This window comes from Manacus candei, unplaced genomic scaffold, assembly GCF_025592945.1.
Source record: "Manacus candei isolate 608988 ecotype Guabito, Panama unplaced genomic scaffold, ASM2559294v1 h1tg000002l, whole genome shotgun sequence".
In the NCBI taxonomy this organism is placed as follows: Eukaryota; Metazoa; Chordata; class Aves; order Passeriformes; family Pipridae; genus Manacus; species Manacus candei.
This window is the reverse complement of record NW_026138050.1, coordinates 1557426-1576908: the sequence shown is the minus strand read 5'-3', so window position 1 is coordinate 1576908 and position 19483 is coordinate 1557426. Positions and strand designations below refer to the sequence as shown.

Genomic DNA, 19483 nt, shown 5'->3' with positions numbered 1-19483 from the left:
GTGATGAATTTAAGGTGCCAAGGGATCTGGCTCAGGGCAGGATTTGGCCTCTCTGGGATCAGTTTATCCACTTTTATGGCTGCCCCTGCTGGAACATCCTCATTTAATTAGAAATGGTCTAATTAAACCTTGGGGTTCTCCATTTCACTGCCCCTGGGGGCAGCTGCAGGTTCTGTGCCCTCAGGAGGGTTCCAGCAGCCTGGGAGCAGCTCTGGAGCTGCTTTGGTTCCTTCTGGAATGGGTCTGGAATGAATGTTGAAGAAAAACCCTGGGATTTCCTTTAGTTATAATAGTTATCTGTACTGTGGGCAATTGCATGTCTCTCTGTGTCCAGCCCAGGCTGCCCTGTGTCCATACCCTGGGCACAGAATTCCAGAATCATTAAAGTTGGAAAAGTCCTTCCAGCCCATGGATCCCCCTGTGCCCGATGCCCACCTTGTCCCCCAGCCCAGAGCACTGAGTGCCACGGCCAGGCCTTCCTGGGACACCTCCAGGGATGGGGACTCCAAACCTCCCTGAGTCCAAACCCTTTCCATGAGGAAATTCCTCCCAAAATCAGCACTGACCCTCCCTCAGTTACCTTGACCTTGGGGCTGGCAGGAACCAAAGCTGCCACACCTTCACCTGCCTGTGTCTCCTCAGAGCCTCCTCTGCTGCTTGTTCAAAGCAAAACAACAGTGGAAATTACATTTTTAATGGTTTTAATTAAAAGCTTTACATTTTTCAGGTGTTGATCAGTCCGTGAGTTCACAGTGTTCTAAGGCAAGAATCCCCCACTGCCTCCCCCTCCCCACCCTCCTGACGAGCAAGGTGGTGGTTTCAGGGATTCATAACACCCAGGGTTTGGCTAAACCATAAAATTCCATGGCCAGGGAGAGGTGCCAGTGCTCCCACAGAGCCAGCCTGGAGTGCTGGGAGTGCAGAGGAAACTGTGTCTGCTGAGCACATGCACGTCAGGCCAGAAATGCACAATAAATTAAGCTCAATTAGCTGTAAATTAAGTAATCAGGGCTCTACACTTTGTCTCCTCTCCAGTTCCTGGGTTGCCAACACACAGATCACAAAAGTCACCCAGAACACCCCCCAGATTCTTGTTCCTGGGTGTTCCAGGGGGGTGTTCCAGGGGGGTGTTCCTGCCATGGCACCAAGAGCAGCTGGAATTTCTCCCAGCCCTGGAGCTGTGGCCCTGTGAGCTCAGGGACAGCTCAGACCCTCCCTGAGCACACATGGGTGCATCCCTGCTCCCAGGACAAACCAAATTCCCGAGGAACACCCAGGTACATCTACAACTCCACCATTTCCCATGAACTGAGGAACTCTGAGGCAGCAGTACCGAGGCAGCTCGAGCAGCAGGTTAATCCTTCCCCTCCCACGAGGGAGAGTAAATCTAAACTATTAATAAAAGGCAAAAAAGAAAACCTCAGCCTAGTTTGCAGCCAGGGAAGGAACAGCCACAACCCAAACTCCAGTTCACAGTCCACACATGAAAGACCCTGAAATCAACTCTATTCCAGCCTGGGAGCTGCCATCAAAGCCCAATTTTCTCCACAAAAATTGCTTTACTAGTCCAATGTGCCTCCCCCCAGCTGCAAATAAAACTCTCCACATTTCTCAGAGCTAAAAAAAAGCTCAAATACAGCCCTGATGTTGCACAAAGGGAGGCTGAGGAGGCCTGGGGGCTGGCCCCTGGCCCCTGGTGTGAAGGCAAGGCAATGTCCGTGTGGTTGCAGCCAAGTGTTTTCCAGTTTTTATCTTGGAAGAAAAAAGCAATGGATGTGTGGCAGCCTAAAATCTGTCACACTTTGGAAAGCATCTCCCAAAGCCAGTGGGTTGGGGCATTCCTGGGCTCCACTGAGCACATCCCACGTGGGCTGAGGGGTTCCAATGGCTCCTGAAGGCAGCGACTGTTACAGAGCCCTACACAGTGTTATCCACTAGAAAAATAGGGGAAAACGTGAATACCCCACCAAAACCCTGCTGTGCTGAGGGTGTCTGTCAGTGCAGGGTGGAGCTGGGTGGGTACCACAGACACCAGTGACACCAGTCACTGCCCAGCTTCCCTTGGGTCTCCAAGTGTCCGTGCCTCATCCCTGCCCATCCCGGGCCTGGGAGGGGCCCAGGGGCTCCGGAGCCACGTGGCTGCTTCAGACAATCCCCTGGGAATGGGGTGCAGCCCCCAGGCCTGGCAGGAGGACAGGCAGGAGAGCCTGACAGCCTGGTGGGTTACAGCACCACAGTCCCTGAGCATCCCCCCTTTTCCGTGCTTTTCCTTAGCTCCCTTCCGTGGGAATGGGGCTGTGGGACGGACGGCAGCTCCCACCCTGATCCCAGCACTGGGAGAGTGGGAATCTCCCGTCTCCAAAAACATCTCCAGGCCCTCTGCCAGCAGCAGCCCCAGCACAGGGGGGTCACCACAGCCTGGGCTCTCCCAAGGCACCCACGTGCTCCTGCTCCCCTGGGACTGCCCCAGGAGCCGGACACGGAGCCGGAGGGAGAGCAGAGCAGAGCGGAGCGGCCTCGGACGAGCAGGTTAAGGACAAACACCAGTTCCCAACTGGGAGAGAGTCCAGGCTGGGCACAGCCAGGAGGGACCCCCGGCACGGCGGGGACGTCACTGCTTCTCCAGGAAGGGGCTGAAGAGCCCCCAGTCGAAGGCCAGCATGGCCGGGGGGTTGGGCCTCTCCTTGGGCTTCTTGAAGTTGTCCCTCTCGGTGCGGAGCCTCCTCAGCACCTCCACAGGGTCCGTCTGGCCCGTGAACCTCTGCACGGGCTCCTCCCTGTGGGGAGAGCAGCTCTGCTGTGCCATGGGGGGCAGGACAGGACCCCTGCTCCCTCTCCACTGGCATGGACACCACAGAGTCCCATCCTGGTGCTGGGGAGTCCCATCCCGGTGCCGGGCACTGCTGGGGCACACGGACCTTGTGCTGGGCAGGTGGGACCCCATGGCCCAGCACCCTCCCCTCCCTCAGGGCTTGGGATTCCCACTGGTCAGCGAAGCTACTGGGAGAGGGGATGTTGCTGGAGGGAACAGGGGAGTGGATTTTGGGGGCCCTTCGCCCCCCCAGGCACTGGCACTGCTTACATGACCCTCAGGAAGGGGTTGTAGAGAAACTCCTCCTGCAGCGTCGAGGGCACCGTGGGCAGGTCCTCGTCATCCCGCTGCTGCCGAGGGACCAGAGACATCCAGGATCCCGCTGGCATCCAACGCCCCTGGGCCCCACCCCGGGGGGTACAGCCACTTACCTTGGCCCAGGCGAGTTTCTCCTTCACCATTTCATTCTCTGGCTCCACTTTCAGGGCGAATTTGAGGTTCCGGACGGTGCATTCGTGGCCACAGAACACCTTCTGTGGATCCAGCGGGAAGGACCCGGCATCAAACCTGCTCCAAGGGCTGGATCCAACCCATCCCCACCACGGGACAGGCTGTGCCAGCCTCCAGCCCCCTCCTGACTGCAGGGTCCCTCCCAGGAGTGGGTGCTGTGGGACTCACCGTGTCCTTGGGCAGAGCCCCCAGGATCTGGGTGAGGTTCGTGTACATCTGCTCCGCTGTGCCCTCGAAGAACTGCCCACAGCCTCCCACGAACAGGGTGTCACCTGAGGGAAAGGGCTCTGGGCACGGAGGGGCCCCCAGACCCGTGCCCAGGGGTGGGTGCCAGGGGTGCCCCACACTGCAGATTCACCTCGGGAGTGCCGGGTGTGGGGGGACAGGAGCACACGGGGAGCATGTCCCGTGTCCCCAGGACCCACAGGGGGCACGTGGGCAGGGTGGGATACCTGAGAAGAGGGCAGGAGCATCCGGGGAATCGTCCTCCCACATGAAGTAGCACATGTGGCCTGAGGTGTGGCAGGGGGTGAAGAGGCACCTCACCCGGATGGCCCCGAACTGTGGGGAGAGAGGGTCAGGATCCCACTGAGGGGACAGATGCCCCCCACACCCCTTGGCATCACCCGCCCGGGCTCAGCGGGTCACAGAGGTGACAGTGGTGGTCTGGATAAGGCCCAGGTGGCACATGCCTGGACCATGGCATTGAGCAGCAGAACCCCAGGAGAGGGTTGGATCCTCCCTAAATGGGCTGGGAACGGGGAGGAGATTTCCCTCCCATCCCAGCCTCAAATCCATGGTGCCACATCTGCAAACACCCCAGAGCACAGGGAGCTGAGCACAGCCCAGCAGCACCAACCCAGCCCCCAGCACGGTGCCACCCCACCAGGGATCACGGTGCCACCCCACAGGGGGTCCTGCCATCGCCCCTCTCCAGCCCCACCACACCGTGCCAGCCCCAGCCGCCCCACCAGGCAGGACCCGTGTGTGGGGTCCGAGCCCTGGGCGCTCCCGTGGTCCCGTGGCCACGCACCGTGAGCTCCTGGCCGTGTGTCACCGTGTCCGTGAGGGCCCCGATGCGCTGGTCGGCCCCGAACACCCTCAGCCCCGGGCACAGCCGTGCCAGCTCCTCGTTGCCCCTCGCGTGGTCCCTGTGCCAGCAGAGGAGGGAATGGGCACTCAGGAAAGGGAACGGGAAAGGCCACGGCCACCCCGACCTGGCTGCACTTACCAGTGGTGGTGGGTGGTGAGGATGGCCCTGAGCACCACGTCCTCCTTCCTGATGATCTCCAGCAGCTGAAAGGGACCCAGTGCAGCGGGACATGAGTGGGCAGGGGGGGTGACCCACCCATGGCTGGGACAGCCACTGTAGGACCTGTCCCCTGTGGCACCACTCCGTGGGTGAGGGACCCGGCTGACCAGGGCACGGGAATCACCCAAACCATCTGCTGAGCATCCGTGGGCTGAGGGGTGGGATGAAGGCTCGACCCAGAGCAGAGCAGGGGGATGAGAACACGCTGCTCCCATGGGAGCTGTGGCATTTTATGGCCGGCGACACCACAGAGGAGCCGTGCAGGGAAATGGTGGCCTCGCAACCCACCCTGGCCGGGCGAGCGGCCACGTGGGGCTGCCAGGCCCGGCCCAGCTGCCAGCAGGCTCCTAATGCCAACTTAACATTCAGGGCCAGGAACAAGCCCTCCGGCAGCTCCCGATTACGCTCCTCAGAGAGGAAGGAAACGTCCGAGTCAGCACCAAACGCTTAAAAACCGCGACAGCCTTTGCACGATGCGCAACAGCCCGGGCGGGGGCACGGGGGGTCACGGCGACCCGGGCACTGCCCTCCCCGCAGCTCCTGGGACGCGGGACTGGGCACGGGAGAACCGCTCCAAAGGTTTATTCCGGCTTATTCTCACTCGCTGCGGGGTCTGTAAGACTCCGCACGGTCAAGGCAACACGGAATCCCCCCGCAGCCCAGGAGTGGGTGGGAGAGGGGTCCGGCACCCCCCACATTCCACCAGGGATGAAGGGGGCCGGTCCCGCCGGTGGGATGCCCGTGGATACACCCCGCTGTCCCACGGGCACAGCCCCCGCGTGGGACTCGCAGCCCACCCGGGGGGAACGGGGGGGTCCGACCGCCTCTCACCCTTTTGGGGACCGCGGCGTCCACGGCGACGGCGTCGCGGGTGCTCTCCTCGATCACCAGGTACATGTAGTTGTCCTCCAGCACCGAGATCACCTTCACCTTCATGGTCCCGCACCGGCGCCGGCCGCGGCAGCAAAGCGGGGGGGTGGACACGCAGCGAAAGGGGGGTGCGGGACCCCCGCCCGGCCCCCACGGACCCCCCGAGCCCCCGCGGGACGCGGCGGTACCTGCGGGCGGGGCGGGCGGCGCGTCCCGCCCCCGCCGGTGCGGTGCGGGGCGGATCACGCAGCGTGGGGCGGGGAGAGCCCGCACGGCCCTTCCACGCACACCCCGCGCACACACACACACATACATACACGCACACACCCCGCACACACCCCGCACACACACACACACACACACACCCCGCGCGCACACACACACACCCCGCACACACACACACATACATACACGCACACACCCCGCACACATACACACACACCCCATACACACACACCCCGCACACACACACCCCGCACACACACACCCCGCACACACACACCCCGCACACACACACACACGCGGGCGATGCGGGTCCCGCAGCGCCGCGCTGGGAAAGGAGGGGGGAAAGGGAACTTCCCACGGTGACCCCCAACCCTGGGGTCCCACGGGTCCGGCCGGGAGGGAGGAGGCAGGCTGGGGACACGCGGGGTCCCCCCCAGCCCAGCAGTGTCGCTCCCCCTGCAAACGGGACAAGGACAGGGGTGGGGGGCTCCGGGCGCTGGCAGGGCCGGGGGCGGTGCCCAGCTGGTGATGGAAACACCGGTGCTGGGACATGGTAAGAGTGGTCCTGGTCACCGGTTCGGGGGGGCTGGGAGGGGCTGGTGCCCCACCAAGGCAGAGCTCCGGGGTCAGGAGCCCACCGAGCCCGGAAAGCACCGAAGGCACAGGAAGGGCAGGGACAGAGCCCTGCTCCAGTGCCTTTCCCAGCTGGACACAAACCCTGGTTCAGGGTTGCCCGTGGTCCCCCCAAATAGAATAATTTAGGTTGGAAAGGCCCACTGAGATCGAGTCCAACCATTTCCCCAGCACTGCCAAGGCCACCACCAACCCGTGTCCCCAAGTGCCACATCCACGGGGCTTTTAAACCCCACCAGGGTTGGGGACTCCACCCCTGCCCTGGGCAGCTGTGCCAGGGCTGGACAACACTTTCAGTGAAGCAATTTTCCCAGTATCCAACCTGACCCTCCCCTGGCACAACCTGAGGCTGTTTTCTCTCCTCCTGTCCCTTTTTCCCTGGGAGCAGAGCCCAATGCCCCCCGGCTCCCCTGTCCTGTCAGGGGGTTGCAGAGCCAGAAGGTCCCCCCTGAGCCTCCTTTTCTCCAGGCAGAGCCCCCCCAGCTCCCTCAGCTGCTCCTGGTGCTCCAGACCCTTCCCCAGCTCCATTGCCCTTCCAGCCCCTCAAATGTCCTTCCTGTCCCAATTGCCACTTGTGCAGGAGGGAACTCGCTCACAGGCAGCAAACCAGTGCTGAACCTGCTCCCTTCTCCTTTCACAAGAAAATACACTTGTCACAAGACCTTGAATAAAGCCCCAGAGGATCCCAACATGCCACCTGCTCACCCCAGGATCAGGCAGAAAGACGCTTCCTGTTGTTTGGCTTCAGTCACTTGTACAAAATAAATAAATTCATAAACTTGGGAGCTAAAGAACCCCCAAACAGCTCCATTTCCAGCCGTTCTTTATTTTTCCTCTGTCACAGCCACTCCAGTGTAGCAGCACAACATTCCAGTTCAGGAGGCAACAACAAAGCTTTAGGTACCGTTTTTCATTCTGAATTACATAAAATTTAGCATTTTAAAGCAAACAAAGACCTGGTGCTCATACAATGCCATGCAGGTGGTGTTGGAACAGCAGACACAGGGACACAGGTGACAACCCAGGTAGTTCCAGCTCCATTGTGGCATCACCTACCAATGTGTGCCAGGGAGAGGGGAAGAAGCAGGAACCAAAATCATTTGAATATTTTCAAAGTTTCATCTGTAAAATATTTGTTTGAAACAATCTCTGGTCCTGGAGCACGTCTGTGGTACAGAGGAGACCAAGGAACCAGGAAGAAAAGAATAAGAGGAGGAAGATGGATTAAAGATGCAGATGCCATGTGGGGCTGGTCCCACCCTGTCACTCACATCCCTTGTTTAAAGACCCCGAGCTGGAGGATGGGAATGCAGGAGGGGGTGACCCAATCACCACAAATCTGCATTTATTTCCCTCCAAAATGCACCCCATTCATCCACTTGGACACACTATTCCCTGTTGGAAAAGCAGCCCAAGGGGAGCTCCCTCCCTGCAGTTTCCAAGCTGGCTGCAGGCTGGGGTCACACAGCTCTAGTCATATAACCCTGGAGTGGTTTAGGGTGGAAGAAACCATAAACATAACCCAGTCCCAACACCCTGCTGTGGGCAGGGATGGCTTTTAACCCTGTGGACACCAAGAAACAGAAATGTGCCACTCTAATGCGGCTTCTGAGCCCCATTTAACCAGCAACACATTGGCACCTTCACCAATTATAAGCTCACCTCCATGGCCTTTCCAGAGGCTGGGCCAGGCAGGGGCTGAGGGCAGGGGATGGACCCCAGCAGCACATGGCCCAGCACAGCTCCTGTCCCCAGAACTGCTCCCCAGGGCAGCTGCTCCTGGCTGTGCACAGGTGACAACTGCTCCCCTGCCCTGTTCCTCACAGCCAGGCACCAAGGAGCTGCTGGGGCACCAAGATCTGCTCAGGGCTCTCACCACTGCCCAGCTGGGACACTCACTCACCAGGAGTGGCTGCTTCCTGGGATTTGGAGCCATCAGGCAAAGCCCTGCTCCGTTGGTGCAGCACTGACACAGGTAACTCTCAGGTCACAGGTAAGAGCAGTGAGCAGGTCCATGCAAACAGGCTCAAGACTGGAAGGGTGTAAGCAGTGCAGTACCTGGGAAAAGTCACTGCCATCCATGCCAGGGAAGGTCAGGGAGAAGGGAGAAGCTGGATGTCCCCACGTGCCATTCCCAGAGCCAGGCTGCCCCACGTAGTTCCCAAATTACACCCTGAACTGGCTCTGGCAGAGCAGGTCTGTCACTGGGAACTGGTTTTAGCGGAGCCAAAAGCGACACTCAGAACATTGCAGCAGCAGCAGCATGGAAGAAACACTCAACTCTTCAACTACTGTGTTTGGTCTCTGCTTTACACAAAGGCACCTCGGCCCCAGTCCCACTGTCTGCATCCACATCAGGCTCCTACAAAACTAACAGGAGCTTCTTCCTAAACCTCCAGGTTTGATCCTTCCCAGCCCAACCTCTGAGCCTCACACCAACACTGGTACAATGACCTGCACGTGACACGTGACAGCTCGAGGGACAGCAACAGAGGGATAAATATTCTTCATCGTAATATAAATATGCTGTAGAACATCTCAACAAGGGCAAAGTGCTTTTCTTCTCCTTAATTAAAACAAAATAAAGACCTAGACAGGACTGTCTCAACCACAACAGAAGGTCTGACTCCTAGAACAGGTGAATAGTCTGCAGGAGGCCGGGGCTCAGTCCCGGGGCACTCGGAAGTTGTCCTTCTCCTTCCTGATGGCCCCCATGGTGCGCACGGGGTCGGTCTCCCCCGCGTGCTGCTGGACTGTCTTCTCCCTGCCAGCAAGGAGGGAAGAGCAGGACGGGAGAAAAATCTCAGCTGGGAGGTCACAACCGTTTCACTGCATCGGGGGAAAAGCTGCGCTCGGAGATCAGACTCGGGGCTCTGGCAGAGCAGCTCTGAGCAGCTCCCCTGCTCTGAAGGCTCACGGGCAGCAGGGAATTGCAAACACTCTCCTGCCTCCAACACCGTCTTCTGCTGTGTCCCTCTGCCAAACTCGGCTTGCTTAAGGAACACAAGGACACAGCAGAGCCTGTTCTGTCTCCTGAGTCAGGGATGGATGCTCACCACAGCCCTCAAATCCAGCCAGCTTCCCAGGACAGCCAGTGTGTTCTAAGGAGGGTCTTGGAGGCATCCAAACAGGAATATGAGAGGCAGGAGAGCAATTCCCACTTATGGCTCTTTCTTTGGAGACCTCCTCCTTCCTGCATTCCCACTCCCAACACAAGGACATTCCCACCCCCAGGCCTCCTCCATACCTCACTCTCATGAAGGGGTTGTAGGTGAACTCCTCTGCGATGGTGGAGGGGATGGTGGGCTCTCCACTGTCGTACCGTGCCTGGAACAAGGAATGTTTGGTGAACAAGGAATGTCCTGTACATAGCAGGATGTTTTTGAGGAGGGTCACGTCTCCACCAGGCAGCAAACCACCTTTTCTGGGCACACCCAGACCCCACTCCCTGGAACACAACATCCTGCAGCTCCTGGCTCTCAGCTCCCATCCCTCAGCCTCTCTTTCTCCCCAACATCATCTCATCTCCCCCACCTCCTCAGCAAGGCTCTGCCCCCACGAACCCATCAGGTCTGGGGAAAGGATGACCCAGCTTACCTTGGCCCATGCCAGCTTTTCCTGGATATTGGCATTATTGGGTTCAACGTGCCGAGCAAACTTGAGGTTGTTGATCGTGTATTCGTGACCACAGTAAACCCTCTGGGAAGGGAAGGAAGGGTGACACTGGGTAACTCTGAAGCTACAAAGGGGCAGTGCCAGGTGCCACCACCAGAGTTATGGGGCAGCAGGAACAACAAAGTCAACCTGAGGGCACGTGACACTTTCCATGGAGACATGCTTGGGACAAGTGCCAGGAGGTGGCAGCCAGGACTACCTGCCAATTCAACAGATGAAAGAGCCCTGTGTCCCAGCTCAAGAGCCTCTAATAAGCAGCCCCTGCTCTTTCCCCACATTTGGGGCAGGCATTTCCTTCCCAGAGGACTCCAGCTATCCATCAAAGACAACTCCCCACGTCATTTCTTCCACACATGAGAAAACCTCCCTTTGAACAACAGTACTATTGGGAAGGCAGTTTCTTTGATGCCTGTGGTGGTTTCTGGCTGGTGAACTCCCACAAAAGGAGAGGTTCCTACCGTCCTGGGGTCCAAGCTGCCCAGAATCTCGATCAGTGCCTTGTACATCTCCTCCGGGGTTCCCTCGAAGAACTTCCCACAGCCAGCCACGAACAGAGTGTCACCTGCCAGGGAGGGGTGACGTGGCATCAGACCCACACGAGGCTCCTCACAGCACAGCCTGGGCACAGGGTCCCCCAGGGCTCAGCCCTGCCATTGCTGTCCCCACCACAGCAGCAGAAGGCACAGGCACAGCCAGGCTGCCCCGCACGGGCTCGGTGCCACACAAACCCATGTGGCAAACGTGGTTTCTATGACACAAAACCCCACAGCCTGGCCAGGCACACCCTGCCAGCACCTCCCTACCTGTGGGCAGCCCGCTGTCCCCTCCTGTCCCTCCTGGAGTGGACAAGGAACTTGCTCTTTGCTATGAAGTTGAACAAAGATGAGTCACCTCTGCATTTCTCCCCAGTGCTCCCTAAAATCTTGCTTAAGCCATTACCTCTTCCATGCAGCAGCTGGTACAAGCTCTGGATAACACCCAGCAGGATAGGGATGACCTGGAGTCTGGGGAGACTGGGCACAGCCTCAAGGAAGGGGGGACCCTGCTCCCCACACCAGGATCCAGACCCTGGCTAGAACAGTGGAGCAGCAGCCCTCCTTATTCCTCTATTTGCTCCTCTCTCAGTTTTGTTACAGACATGAGCACAGATATATGGAAAAGCAACAGGTTCTGGGATCAGCCAGTTTGGCCTGGGACAGGAAACCAACAGCTCTTGTTTCAAGGAAGAAAATGCTGGATGTAGGACTCATCCAGGGCTCGCTCCTGACGTTGTTTGCAGGGTGTCCAGCACTGGTTTACAAACCCAGAGGGGTTTCACCAGCTCCACCTACAATTCCTACTTGGCAAGGGGCAAGATGTGGATGTTCGAGCAGCTGCACTGGCAGGAAGGGCCGGATGCACAGCCAGAGGCAGAGGCAGAGGGGGGGCTTCTGTCTTTGCAAGGGAACCTCCCAACTCCTCACCTGTAAAAACTGCAGGTGGCTCGGAGCTATTTGGCTTAGTCACATAATAACAGATGTGTCCCGAAGTGTGACACGGCGTACTGAGGCATTTCACATTAAGAGATCCCACCTGAGAAGAAGGCAGAAGACTGGAGCTTAAGCTTCTGTTTGCTACCAATCGTATGGTTAGAAAAGAATTGCAACTATTACAGTGGTCTAGTGCTCCTACAGGCCCAAACTGGCACAAAGCTGGCCAGGAAGCATCAGCTCTGCTCCTGGGGAGGCCAGTGAGGGAGGGCTATGGCAGGGACTCGGGAGGGAGCTGTTTCCTGCGAGCAGGTGCTGGGACAAAGAACTGCCAGATCCTTTCATTTCCATGCAGAGAGACTCAATGCCCGGTTGGCAGCAAGAGCCAACAGATCCAGAGCAACACAAAATCCTAAACAAAGCTGATCAGGCGTGAAAAAGCTGCAAACAACAATAAAGCTGAAGGGAAGAAGTGGATGAGACTCAGGAAAAGGGAAGGATTGAACACAGCCTCATCCCCACACCTTCTCGTGTACTCCTGTGCTCCCTCCTGTGCTGCTGACCCCCCAAGGTGCACCCAAGGCCAGCAGTGACATTCATGCCAGTTTGTGTCATCTGCCAGCTCTCCTGTAAACAAACAGCCTGGTTCCAGCCAGGCCTGCTGCTTCAACTGGCACTGCTGGCCCCCTGTCCCCTCAGCCCGTGTTCCAGCCGTCATTCCCACAGGAACACTCACATTTGTTCAGTGCAGAGCATGAGCCCTGTCCTGTCACACGGCTGTTCTCACCCCCCCAGGAGCACAGGACACCCAGCATGTCCCAGGTGCCTGGGCCATGCCAATGCTCTCAGCAGCAAAGGATCACTGGCCAAAACAAGACAGGGGGGTTGCAGTGCACAGGGCTGGAAAAGGGTGAAAGCTGCACTTCAACTACTCCATCCAGGAGGTGTTGAAAGGTAAGAGAGCTGTGAACACAACAGGAACTCGGGGCAGACCACACCTGTCCAGCTGTGACACAACAAACAGGAGCTGCCCCACCACATCCTGCAGCTCCCTCCCTTTACCTGGAGTGCTGTCAGGTGGGACACCTTCTGGGTCAGAGCTCCCACTCTGTTGTCTCCCCCGTACACGTGCAGCCCCGACTCCATCTTTACAAGCTTCTCATTTCCTCCAGCATGGTCCCTGCAACATCAGAAAAATGGATTTGGGAAGGAATGAAGAGAAATTTAAGGTGACTTATACTGCAATGGTAACCTGCAGGTGATCACCTCTGACCAATCACTCTCCCAATATGTAACACTCTTCATATTAAAGAATAAGCCATGTCAACGTGAGAGGAGATAACTTCTCCAGTAATTAGGGCAGTGAGAGAGAGGAACAATCCCTGAACAAGTTCCTACCTAGTTGGGAAACACCAGCCTTAGGGGCTCACAGTCAACTCTCCAGTTTCTAGGGCAGGGAGAAAATGGGATAAGTGGGATATGCAATCCATCATCCCACAAGACACCATGGAGCAGGCACACAGGTATCCAACAGCTCAGCATTGACCTGTGCTGCTGGTTTGTCCAGATCAGAGCTGGTCCTTTGGCTCTCCAGCCACAGAGGTGGCTCCACTCTGACCCACAGGAGAGGTTGCTCAGGTTCAGCACTGCTACAGCAAAACACTCCTCCTTACACCCCTGGCAGAGTTAATCCGCACCTCGGGGGATCCTCCCACAGCTGCTGGCTGTGAGCAGGACACCTCAGGGGCATGCCCTGGCACCTCAGTGCAGTGTGCTCCCTCCACACCCACAACTACTGCACTGGCCACCTGGGAGGAATCAGCACTTTAAAGGTTAAAGGCACTGACACACAGAGCCCATGGCCTGGACAGTGCATCTGCTCAGGCAAGCCTAAGGGAATGAGCTCTGACCCTCCTCCTCACACCTCAGCTGCTGCTGAGAGATCACCTTGCTCCACAACAGCAGCAGCTCCTGGCTGCCTGTGTTTGTGCCCAGGGACCCCAGGCCGGGGGTGGTTACCAGTGGTGGTGGGTGGTCAGGACAGTGGTCAGCCTCACGCCGTGCTTCTTCACTGCATCCAAAACCTGCGGGCACAGGGCACACAAGGGCAGTTACACCTCCCCTGGAATGAGCTGCCAGCACACCTGGTGTCACCTGGACACAGCAGCAGCTCTGCAGGGAGCTCATCCCTCCCCAGGGGGTTCCAGAGCAGGGCACGAGGGCTCTGACCCAGCCAGTGACTGAGCCCTCAGTCCCATTGCCTGCTTTCTGCTCTACATCAAACCAAGGGCAAAACCCCAAATGAGGTCAGGGAGCCCTGGAGCCAGGGCCAGGCTGGCTGGGCAGGCAGCGTGGCTGTGAGCCCTGCCTGCACCTCTGCACAGCCAGTATTTCCTGCCTTTCCCCCACGCCCGAGTCGGTGCGTCAGCAATTCCCTCATGGATGCAGCAACCTGGAAGGATGTCCCAGAGCCACGGTGAGTACTCTGCTCCCAGGGCAGTGTTACCTTCTGGGGGTTCACGGGGTCCACAATGGCAGCCTCCTTGGTTTCCTCATCGATGAGGAGGTACATGTAGTTGTCTGTGAGGGCTGGCAGGATTTCCACCTTCATGTCGGCCTGTGGGACCGTCTTCGGCTCCCTCCGCTCGTGCTCCGTGTGCAGGAAGAAAGCTCGCAGCTGGGCTGGACCTGGGCACCCCAAAAACAGCCACACCTCAGCCCAGGCAGGGGGAAAAGTGGGACAGAGCACAGCCAGACCCGAATCCATGATCCCAGAGAAGGGAGGGTATGGACAGCCCAAGCTGCCTTCTCCAGAGGAAGAGGAGCGAGGCCACCACAGGACAAAGCCTTGGAGCCTGGTAGTGTCACCTTGTGCCCCTCAGCTGCCCCAAGGGGGATGGGACACTTGGCTCATGCAAGCAAAACACTGTGCTTGGATCAAGAGGAGGTTTCAAGGGGCAGGAAAGCAGAACAGAGAGGGAACAGCTGGACAAAGGTCAACCTAGACAGTGACTTTGAAAAAAAAAAAAAATCACAAAAGACAGCCAATTACAGCCAAAAGACAAAAAGGGGGGTGGAGAAGGAGAAATACAGAAATACAGGCCCTGCTACAACAGAAATATCTGGTTTGTTACTTGAGGAAGTGACATCCTGCACAATCCATGGAGAGAAGTCCAGCTCTCCATAGAAGGAGGGCTCCCTGCCTGGCCAGGTAAGAGGCACACACAGGGCTCTTGCCACGGGCTACCCTGATGCAACAGCAGTAGAACATGGAAATATTTGCTTTTGGTTAAATGTTTAATCAGATCCAAGAAGCAAGTTCCAGAGGCAAATAACCTGGGCTCCACTGTTCAAGGCACAGATTAGCAGCACTTAAAGAAACAACCAAGCCCTAAGAGGCTCTGCCACAAAAAATAAAGGAAGGGAAAGGAAGAGAACAAGGTCTTCCATTGCTGGGGCCCTGCAGTTCAGACCTGGGTCCACACACGTGCAGGGAAAGAGGTGTCAGACCCTGCAGGTCAGGAATCATTGTCTGAACACCATCAAGGTGTTTGCTCACCCCCAGAGGTGCCTGTGCTGGGCTGAGCTGTGCTGGCACAGCCCCGTTTCACTGCACCACCGACTCTCCCTGAGGCTCCCAACACTCCCTGCTTGGCCACCTCCCTCGGTGCCAAAGGGAGGGGTCCCCGTGCTGCCATCACCCTGCCCCACTCTCCCAAAGCAGCTCAGGCCTGCCCAGCCCTGATAAGAGCTGCCCCAGGGAGAAGAGCCCCACAGACCTGCAGCTCCATGGGCTGATGGGGCTGGGAAAGTGAGATCCAGCCCTGACAGGAGCCAGAGAGCTGCTCCTGCTGCAAACCCAGCCCAGAGCAGTCAGGCCTCTCTGCTGCAACTGCCCAGAGCTTCTCCCCCTCTACCTCCACCATCCCACCTGCTTTTGAGGGAAGGGAAATCAGGAGGGCAGATGGCAGTAAAATTAAACACTGTGCTCGAGAAAACCTCAAGCCAGGATGGAACAGGCATGCACTGGGTATTGATGGTGAAGTATTCAGGAAAGCATCCATACCTGCCAAGTGTTCCTCTGGAGCAGAAGACTCCTTTCAAAAAAAAAAAGAACAACACAAAAAAGCCCTTACTATTCCTTGACAAGAAAAAAAAATTCCCAAAAAACAATTGCTCCCTAACACAGAGCACTTCTGGCTGCTGCCAGTCACCAGAGCTGTATATACTGGGTGTTTGTTTGCATGCCAGACACTAACTGGAGAAAAAAACACAACCAAACAAAAGAAAACACAACCTTAACTTCAACTCAAAGGAATTATTCACATACTTAAAATGCTTCTTTCCTGTGAGCCATCTCTAACCTTGGCCAAGATCCCAAAGCCTCTTTGCATGTTTAATTCACAACTCTTACAAAACAAACAAACAAGATACGCCACATAAGGAAATGTTTTCTAACATGTAATTTCAACAAAGGAACGAGAAAACATCCACCAAGAAAGAAACTCACTCCTTGTGAATTCCCATCTGCAGCTCAGCTGCCCCTTTCCAGCCTGCCCAGTTGGAGCAGACCAGGAGTGCCCTGCTCTGAGAAGGGCATGTTCTGAGAGCTGGTTCAGCTCAAAGCTGCTCCCCAGCTGAGCACTAACTCCTTGTCACACACGCAGCTCCAAAATTAACACCCAGTGACTTCATTTTCGCTCGCTTTTGTACCACGTCCCTCCTGACTTCAGGCCTGGAGCAGAGCAGTGGAGCAGTGGGGAGGGCAGAGTCAGCAGCCTCTGAATCACACACTTGGCCTTCCTAGAACAGCTCCTCAGCACAGCTGGAGTGGCCAAGATGAAAGAGTTTGCAGCTGGAAGTGTTACTGTCATCATAGAAACACAGACGTGCTGCAGACTGACAGAGCAGGTTCCCTCAGAACGGGGCTGCTTCGTGCACTTCCTCCAGAGCATTTTGGGTTACTTGTTTTATTACATAAAAGAGTGGAAAATTCCTGTGTCAGACGAGGCTGTCACTCAAGACACGACTGCACGCCCAAACCCAGCTGCACACCCCTGCACCGTCTCACAAGAGACGCCACACTCGCTCTTTGCACACTCTGCACGCAGGTATTTTTTGGATACCCGGTGGGTTTGTGGCTCCTCACAACACCAGGTGAGCTGGGGCCCAGACCCAGGGCAGCTCCCGCTCCCACCCTGCGGCCCCGGGAGCTCGGGAGCTGCCAGAGCTGCCAGGCACTCGTGTGACAGCTCCCAAGACAGCTGCAGGGTCTCCGTGCCTGCAGTGAACCCCGATGGATTCTCGCTCGTTTCTCCATCCCTTACAACCGCAGCGATACAAAAGGCCTCTGGCAAATCTTCCCTGAGAGGCTCTGAAGCCAAAGCCCAGGCTCTGCGTCAGGGAGACGCTCTCAGAATTTAGGCCCGGAATAGAAACGCAAAGCTCGGACAGTGCCGCCAACACAACCTGTCCCCCCCCGAGCCCAGTTCAAAGGCCAGCCCTGGCCCCCCGCCCTCCTCCCCGAGCACTGACCGGCGCTGCGGGGCCCGGCACCTCCGCGGGGCCTCCGCCACGGGCACGGACGGAACAGCCGCGGCAGCGCCGGCTGCGGCCGAGCAGGACCTGCCCTGCGTGGGGCTGTGAGTCAGCGCAAACCCGGCACACCCCGAGCACCGCCCGAGCACCCCCCGAGCACCGCCCGCGCCGGGAATCGCGAGCGAAGCCGCCCGGAGCGGCCCCGGGGCAGCGCTCGCCCCGCGCGGCCCTGCCGGGGCCGCCCCCGCCCCACGTACCCGCTCGGAGCGCGGCCCCGAGGACGGCCCCGGCTGCCAGGGCGGCGCCGAGCCCCCGCCAGCCCCCGCGGAGCATCGTGCGCCGCGCCCCGCCCGGCCCGGTTACCTTCGCTGCCCGCCCGGCGCCGGGAGGCGGCGGCAGAGCCGGCCCGGCCCGGCCCGGCCCGCTGAGCGGCGGGGGCGGCGCTGCTCCTGCCCGGCCCCCCCGGCCCGCCCGCCGCCGCTCGTTCGCCGACCCGGCCGAGGAGGCGGAGGAGCGGCCCGGCAAGGACAGCCCAAGGGCGGCCGCCTTGCTCCGGGAAGGAGACGCGCCGCGGCCATGGCCTCCTCCAGGCCCCTGTCCCGCTTCTGGGAGTGGGGCAGGAACATCGTGTGCGTGGGGCGCAACTACGCGGAGCACGCCAAGGAGATGGGCAGCGCCCTGCCCACGGAGCCCCTCTTCTTCCTCAAGCCCTCCTCGGCCTACGTGCGCGAAGGGTCGCCCATCCTCCGGCCCTACTACTGCCGCAACCTGCACCACGAGGTGGAGCTGGGGGTGGTCATCGGCAGGAGGGCCCAGGCCGTGTCCCAGGAGGCTGCCATGGAGCACGTGGCGGGATATACCCTGTGCCTGGACATGACGGCCAGGGACACGCAGGAGGAGTGCAAAAAGAAGGGGCTGCCCTGGACCTTGGCCAAGGGCTTCGGCTCCTCCTGCCCGGTCAGTGACTTTGTGCCCAAGGAGAAGATCCCAGACCCTCACAAGCTGCAGATCTGGCTCAAGGTGAACGGAAAGCTGAGGCAGGAGGGGGACACCTCCTCCATGATCTTCTCCATCCCTTACCTCATCAGCTACATCAGTCAAGTATTCCCCCTGGAAGAAGGGGACTTGATTTTGACAGGCTCTCCCAAAGGAGTTGGGTCCGTGGAGGCCAACGATGAGATAGAGGCTGGGATCAAGGATGTGCTCTCCATGCGGTTTAAGGTGGCGCAGCAAACACGGGGATCCTAAACCAGGAGCCTGCCTGCGACGAGGCTCCTTGGGGAACGTCTGCTGAACAAACACTTCCATGGCCCAAGTGCTCTGTGTGCTTCTCTCCTGTGATGATTTGAGCTTTGCCAATGTATTGCCTAAAAATAAAAATTCTTGATCAAACAGAGTGGTGATGGAGGAGGTACATGTGTAACAGTAAATCAAGAACTGCAGCTTCACAAGAAATTTCTTGGGATGTTTTACGAAAGAAAGATGTTTGATTTTTTGATCAGTTTTACAATTCCTCCTGCATTTTCCAATGATTAAATGAGGATGGCTTTTCCTCCTGCTCCAAGGAGTGAATGCAGCAGGAAGTGTGCCAGATGCTTGGCAGATTGATTTTGTCCTAAGCTGATCTTTAAATATGTTCTAAAAGTGAAATAATACAAAAGATCGAGAATAAAGAGGCTCCTGGGTAAAGATCACCAGTAAACTTGTCTTTGCTTTTACTGATTTAAATCCAATTTTAATAAAAATGTAACTGCAGCAATTGCTTTTACTTAGACAATGCAGTGCAGCAGTTGGAGGTTTTAAGTATTTCCAGCTGCTCAAAGCCACGCTGTGGAACTTTCCCCAGTTCCAAACTCCAGCTGATCCAGCACTCCCCACTGGTTTGCATGACAGCGAGTTCCCTTTCAATTCCTTGGAGCGACAGAGTAAGTTGTAAAATATAATTAAAAAAATCCTCCCCACACAAACATCAAAACTTACCATTTTCAAAGGTTGCACAGAACTGACTCGTTTCTAACAGAAACAGATGGGATAAGTTTTTTTACATACGTGCAAGCACCACAGTTAAATGCTTCCATTTACTGGAGTCACATCTTAATAATTGCTAGGAAAAGATTTGTTTTTAAAAGTGGGGAGTTTTACAGAGAAAATTCCTGTCTCCCAAAGTCAAGCACCTCTGTGAGAGCTGCATGGTCCAGGGTGCTGCACATCACACTGTGAAAAGAGAGCAGAACGTTGCAGGATTAAAACAGACATCAGGGTGAACAATTCTGGAAGAGGAAGTAGGGAATTAAGTTTCTGTCCTGTTTCCATTTCCTCGTGCCTGTCAAACATTCCCGCTTATGGTGACAGCAGCAATGCATCATGAGCAGTTTGGTCTCCAGCCCTGCATTGACAGCAGAGCCAAACTGGGAATAAATTATTGGAAACATTCACTTC

The 19483-nt window shown here is 57.3% G+C and overlaps 3 protein-coding genes across 9 annotated transcripts; 1 reads left to right on the top strand and 2 right to left on the bottom strand.

The window, feature by feature from the left end:
* Positions 1 to 684: 684 nt before the first annotated feature.
* On the bottom strand, positions 685 to 5739 carry HAGHL (hydroxyacylglutathione hydrolase like). 3 transcript variants are annotated; one of them, XM_051778983.1, is made up of 8 exons: positions 5466 to 5739; positions 4554 to 4618; positions 4356 to 4473; positions 3775 to 3883; positions 3491 to 3594; positions 3244 to 3345; positions 3083 to 3159; positions 2462 to 2777 (listed from the first exon to the last, which is right to left on the bottom strand). In XM_051778983.1, the coding sequence occupies exons 1-8, from the start codon at positions 5568 to 5570 to the stop codon at positions 2612 to 2614; spliced, it is 846 nt and encodes a 281-aa protein (XP_051634943.1). In that variant the 5' UTR covers positions 5571 to 5739; the 3' UTR covers positions 2462 to 2611. The 3 variants fall into 3 exon arrangements, with proteins under 3 accessions (XP_051634925.1, XP_051634943.1, XP_051634935.1); XM_051778975.1 differs by having other exon boundaries at positions 3083 to 3162; positions 5466 to 5738; XM_051778965.1 differs by lacking the exon at positions 3083 to 3159 and having other exon boundaries at positions 685 to 2777; positions 5466 to 5737.
* Positions 5740 to 7168: 1429 nt separating this feature from the next.
* On the bottom strand, positions 7169 to 17500 carry HAGH (hydroxyacylglutathione hydrolase). 5 transcript variants are annotated; one of them, XM_051778568.1, is made up of 10 exons: positions 17408 to 17485; positions 15573 to 15603; positions 14013 to 14194; positions 13526 to 13590; positions 12569 to 12686; positions 11501 to 11609; positions 10496 to 10599; positions 9960 to 10061; positions 9610 to 9689; positions 7169 to 9126 (listed from the first exon to the last, which is right to left on the bottom strand). In XM_051778568.1, the coding sequence occupies exons 3-10, from the start codon at positions 14115 to 14117 to the stop codon at positions 9027 to 9029; spliced, it is 783 nt and encodes a 260-aa protein (XP_051634528.1). In that variant the 5' UTR covers positions 14118 to 14194; positions 15573 to 15603; positions 17408 to 17485; the 3' UTR covers positions 7169 to 9026. The 5 variants fall into 5 exon arrangements, with proteins under 5 accessions (XP_051634528.1, XP_051634546.1, XP_051634535.1 ...); XM_051778586.1 differs by lacking the exon at positions 17408 to 17485 and adding an exon at positions 17042 to 17199; XM_051778575.1 differs by lacking the exon at positions 15573 to 15603 and having other exon boundaries at positions 17408 to 17500.
* Positions 17501 to 17514: 14 nt separating this feature from the next.
* On the top strand, positions 17515 to 18440 carry FAHD1 (fumarylacetoacetate hydrolase domain containing 1). The gene has a single exon (XM_051779214.1). The coding sequence runs from the start codon at positions 17621 to 17623 to the stop codon at positions 18290 to 18292; it is 672 nt and encodes a 223-aa protein (XP_051635174.1). The 5' UTR covers positions 17515 to 17620; the 3' UTR covers positions 18293 to 18440.
* Positions 18441 to 19483: the final 1043 nt, after the last annotated feature.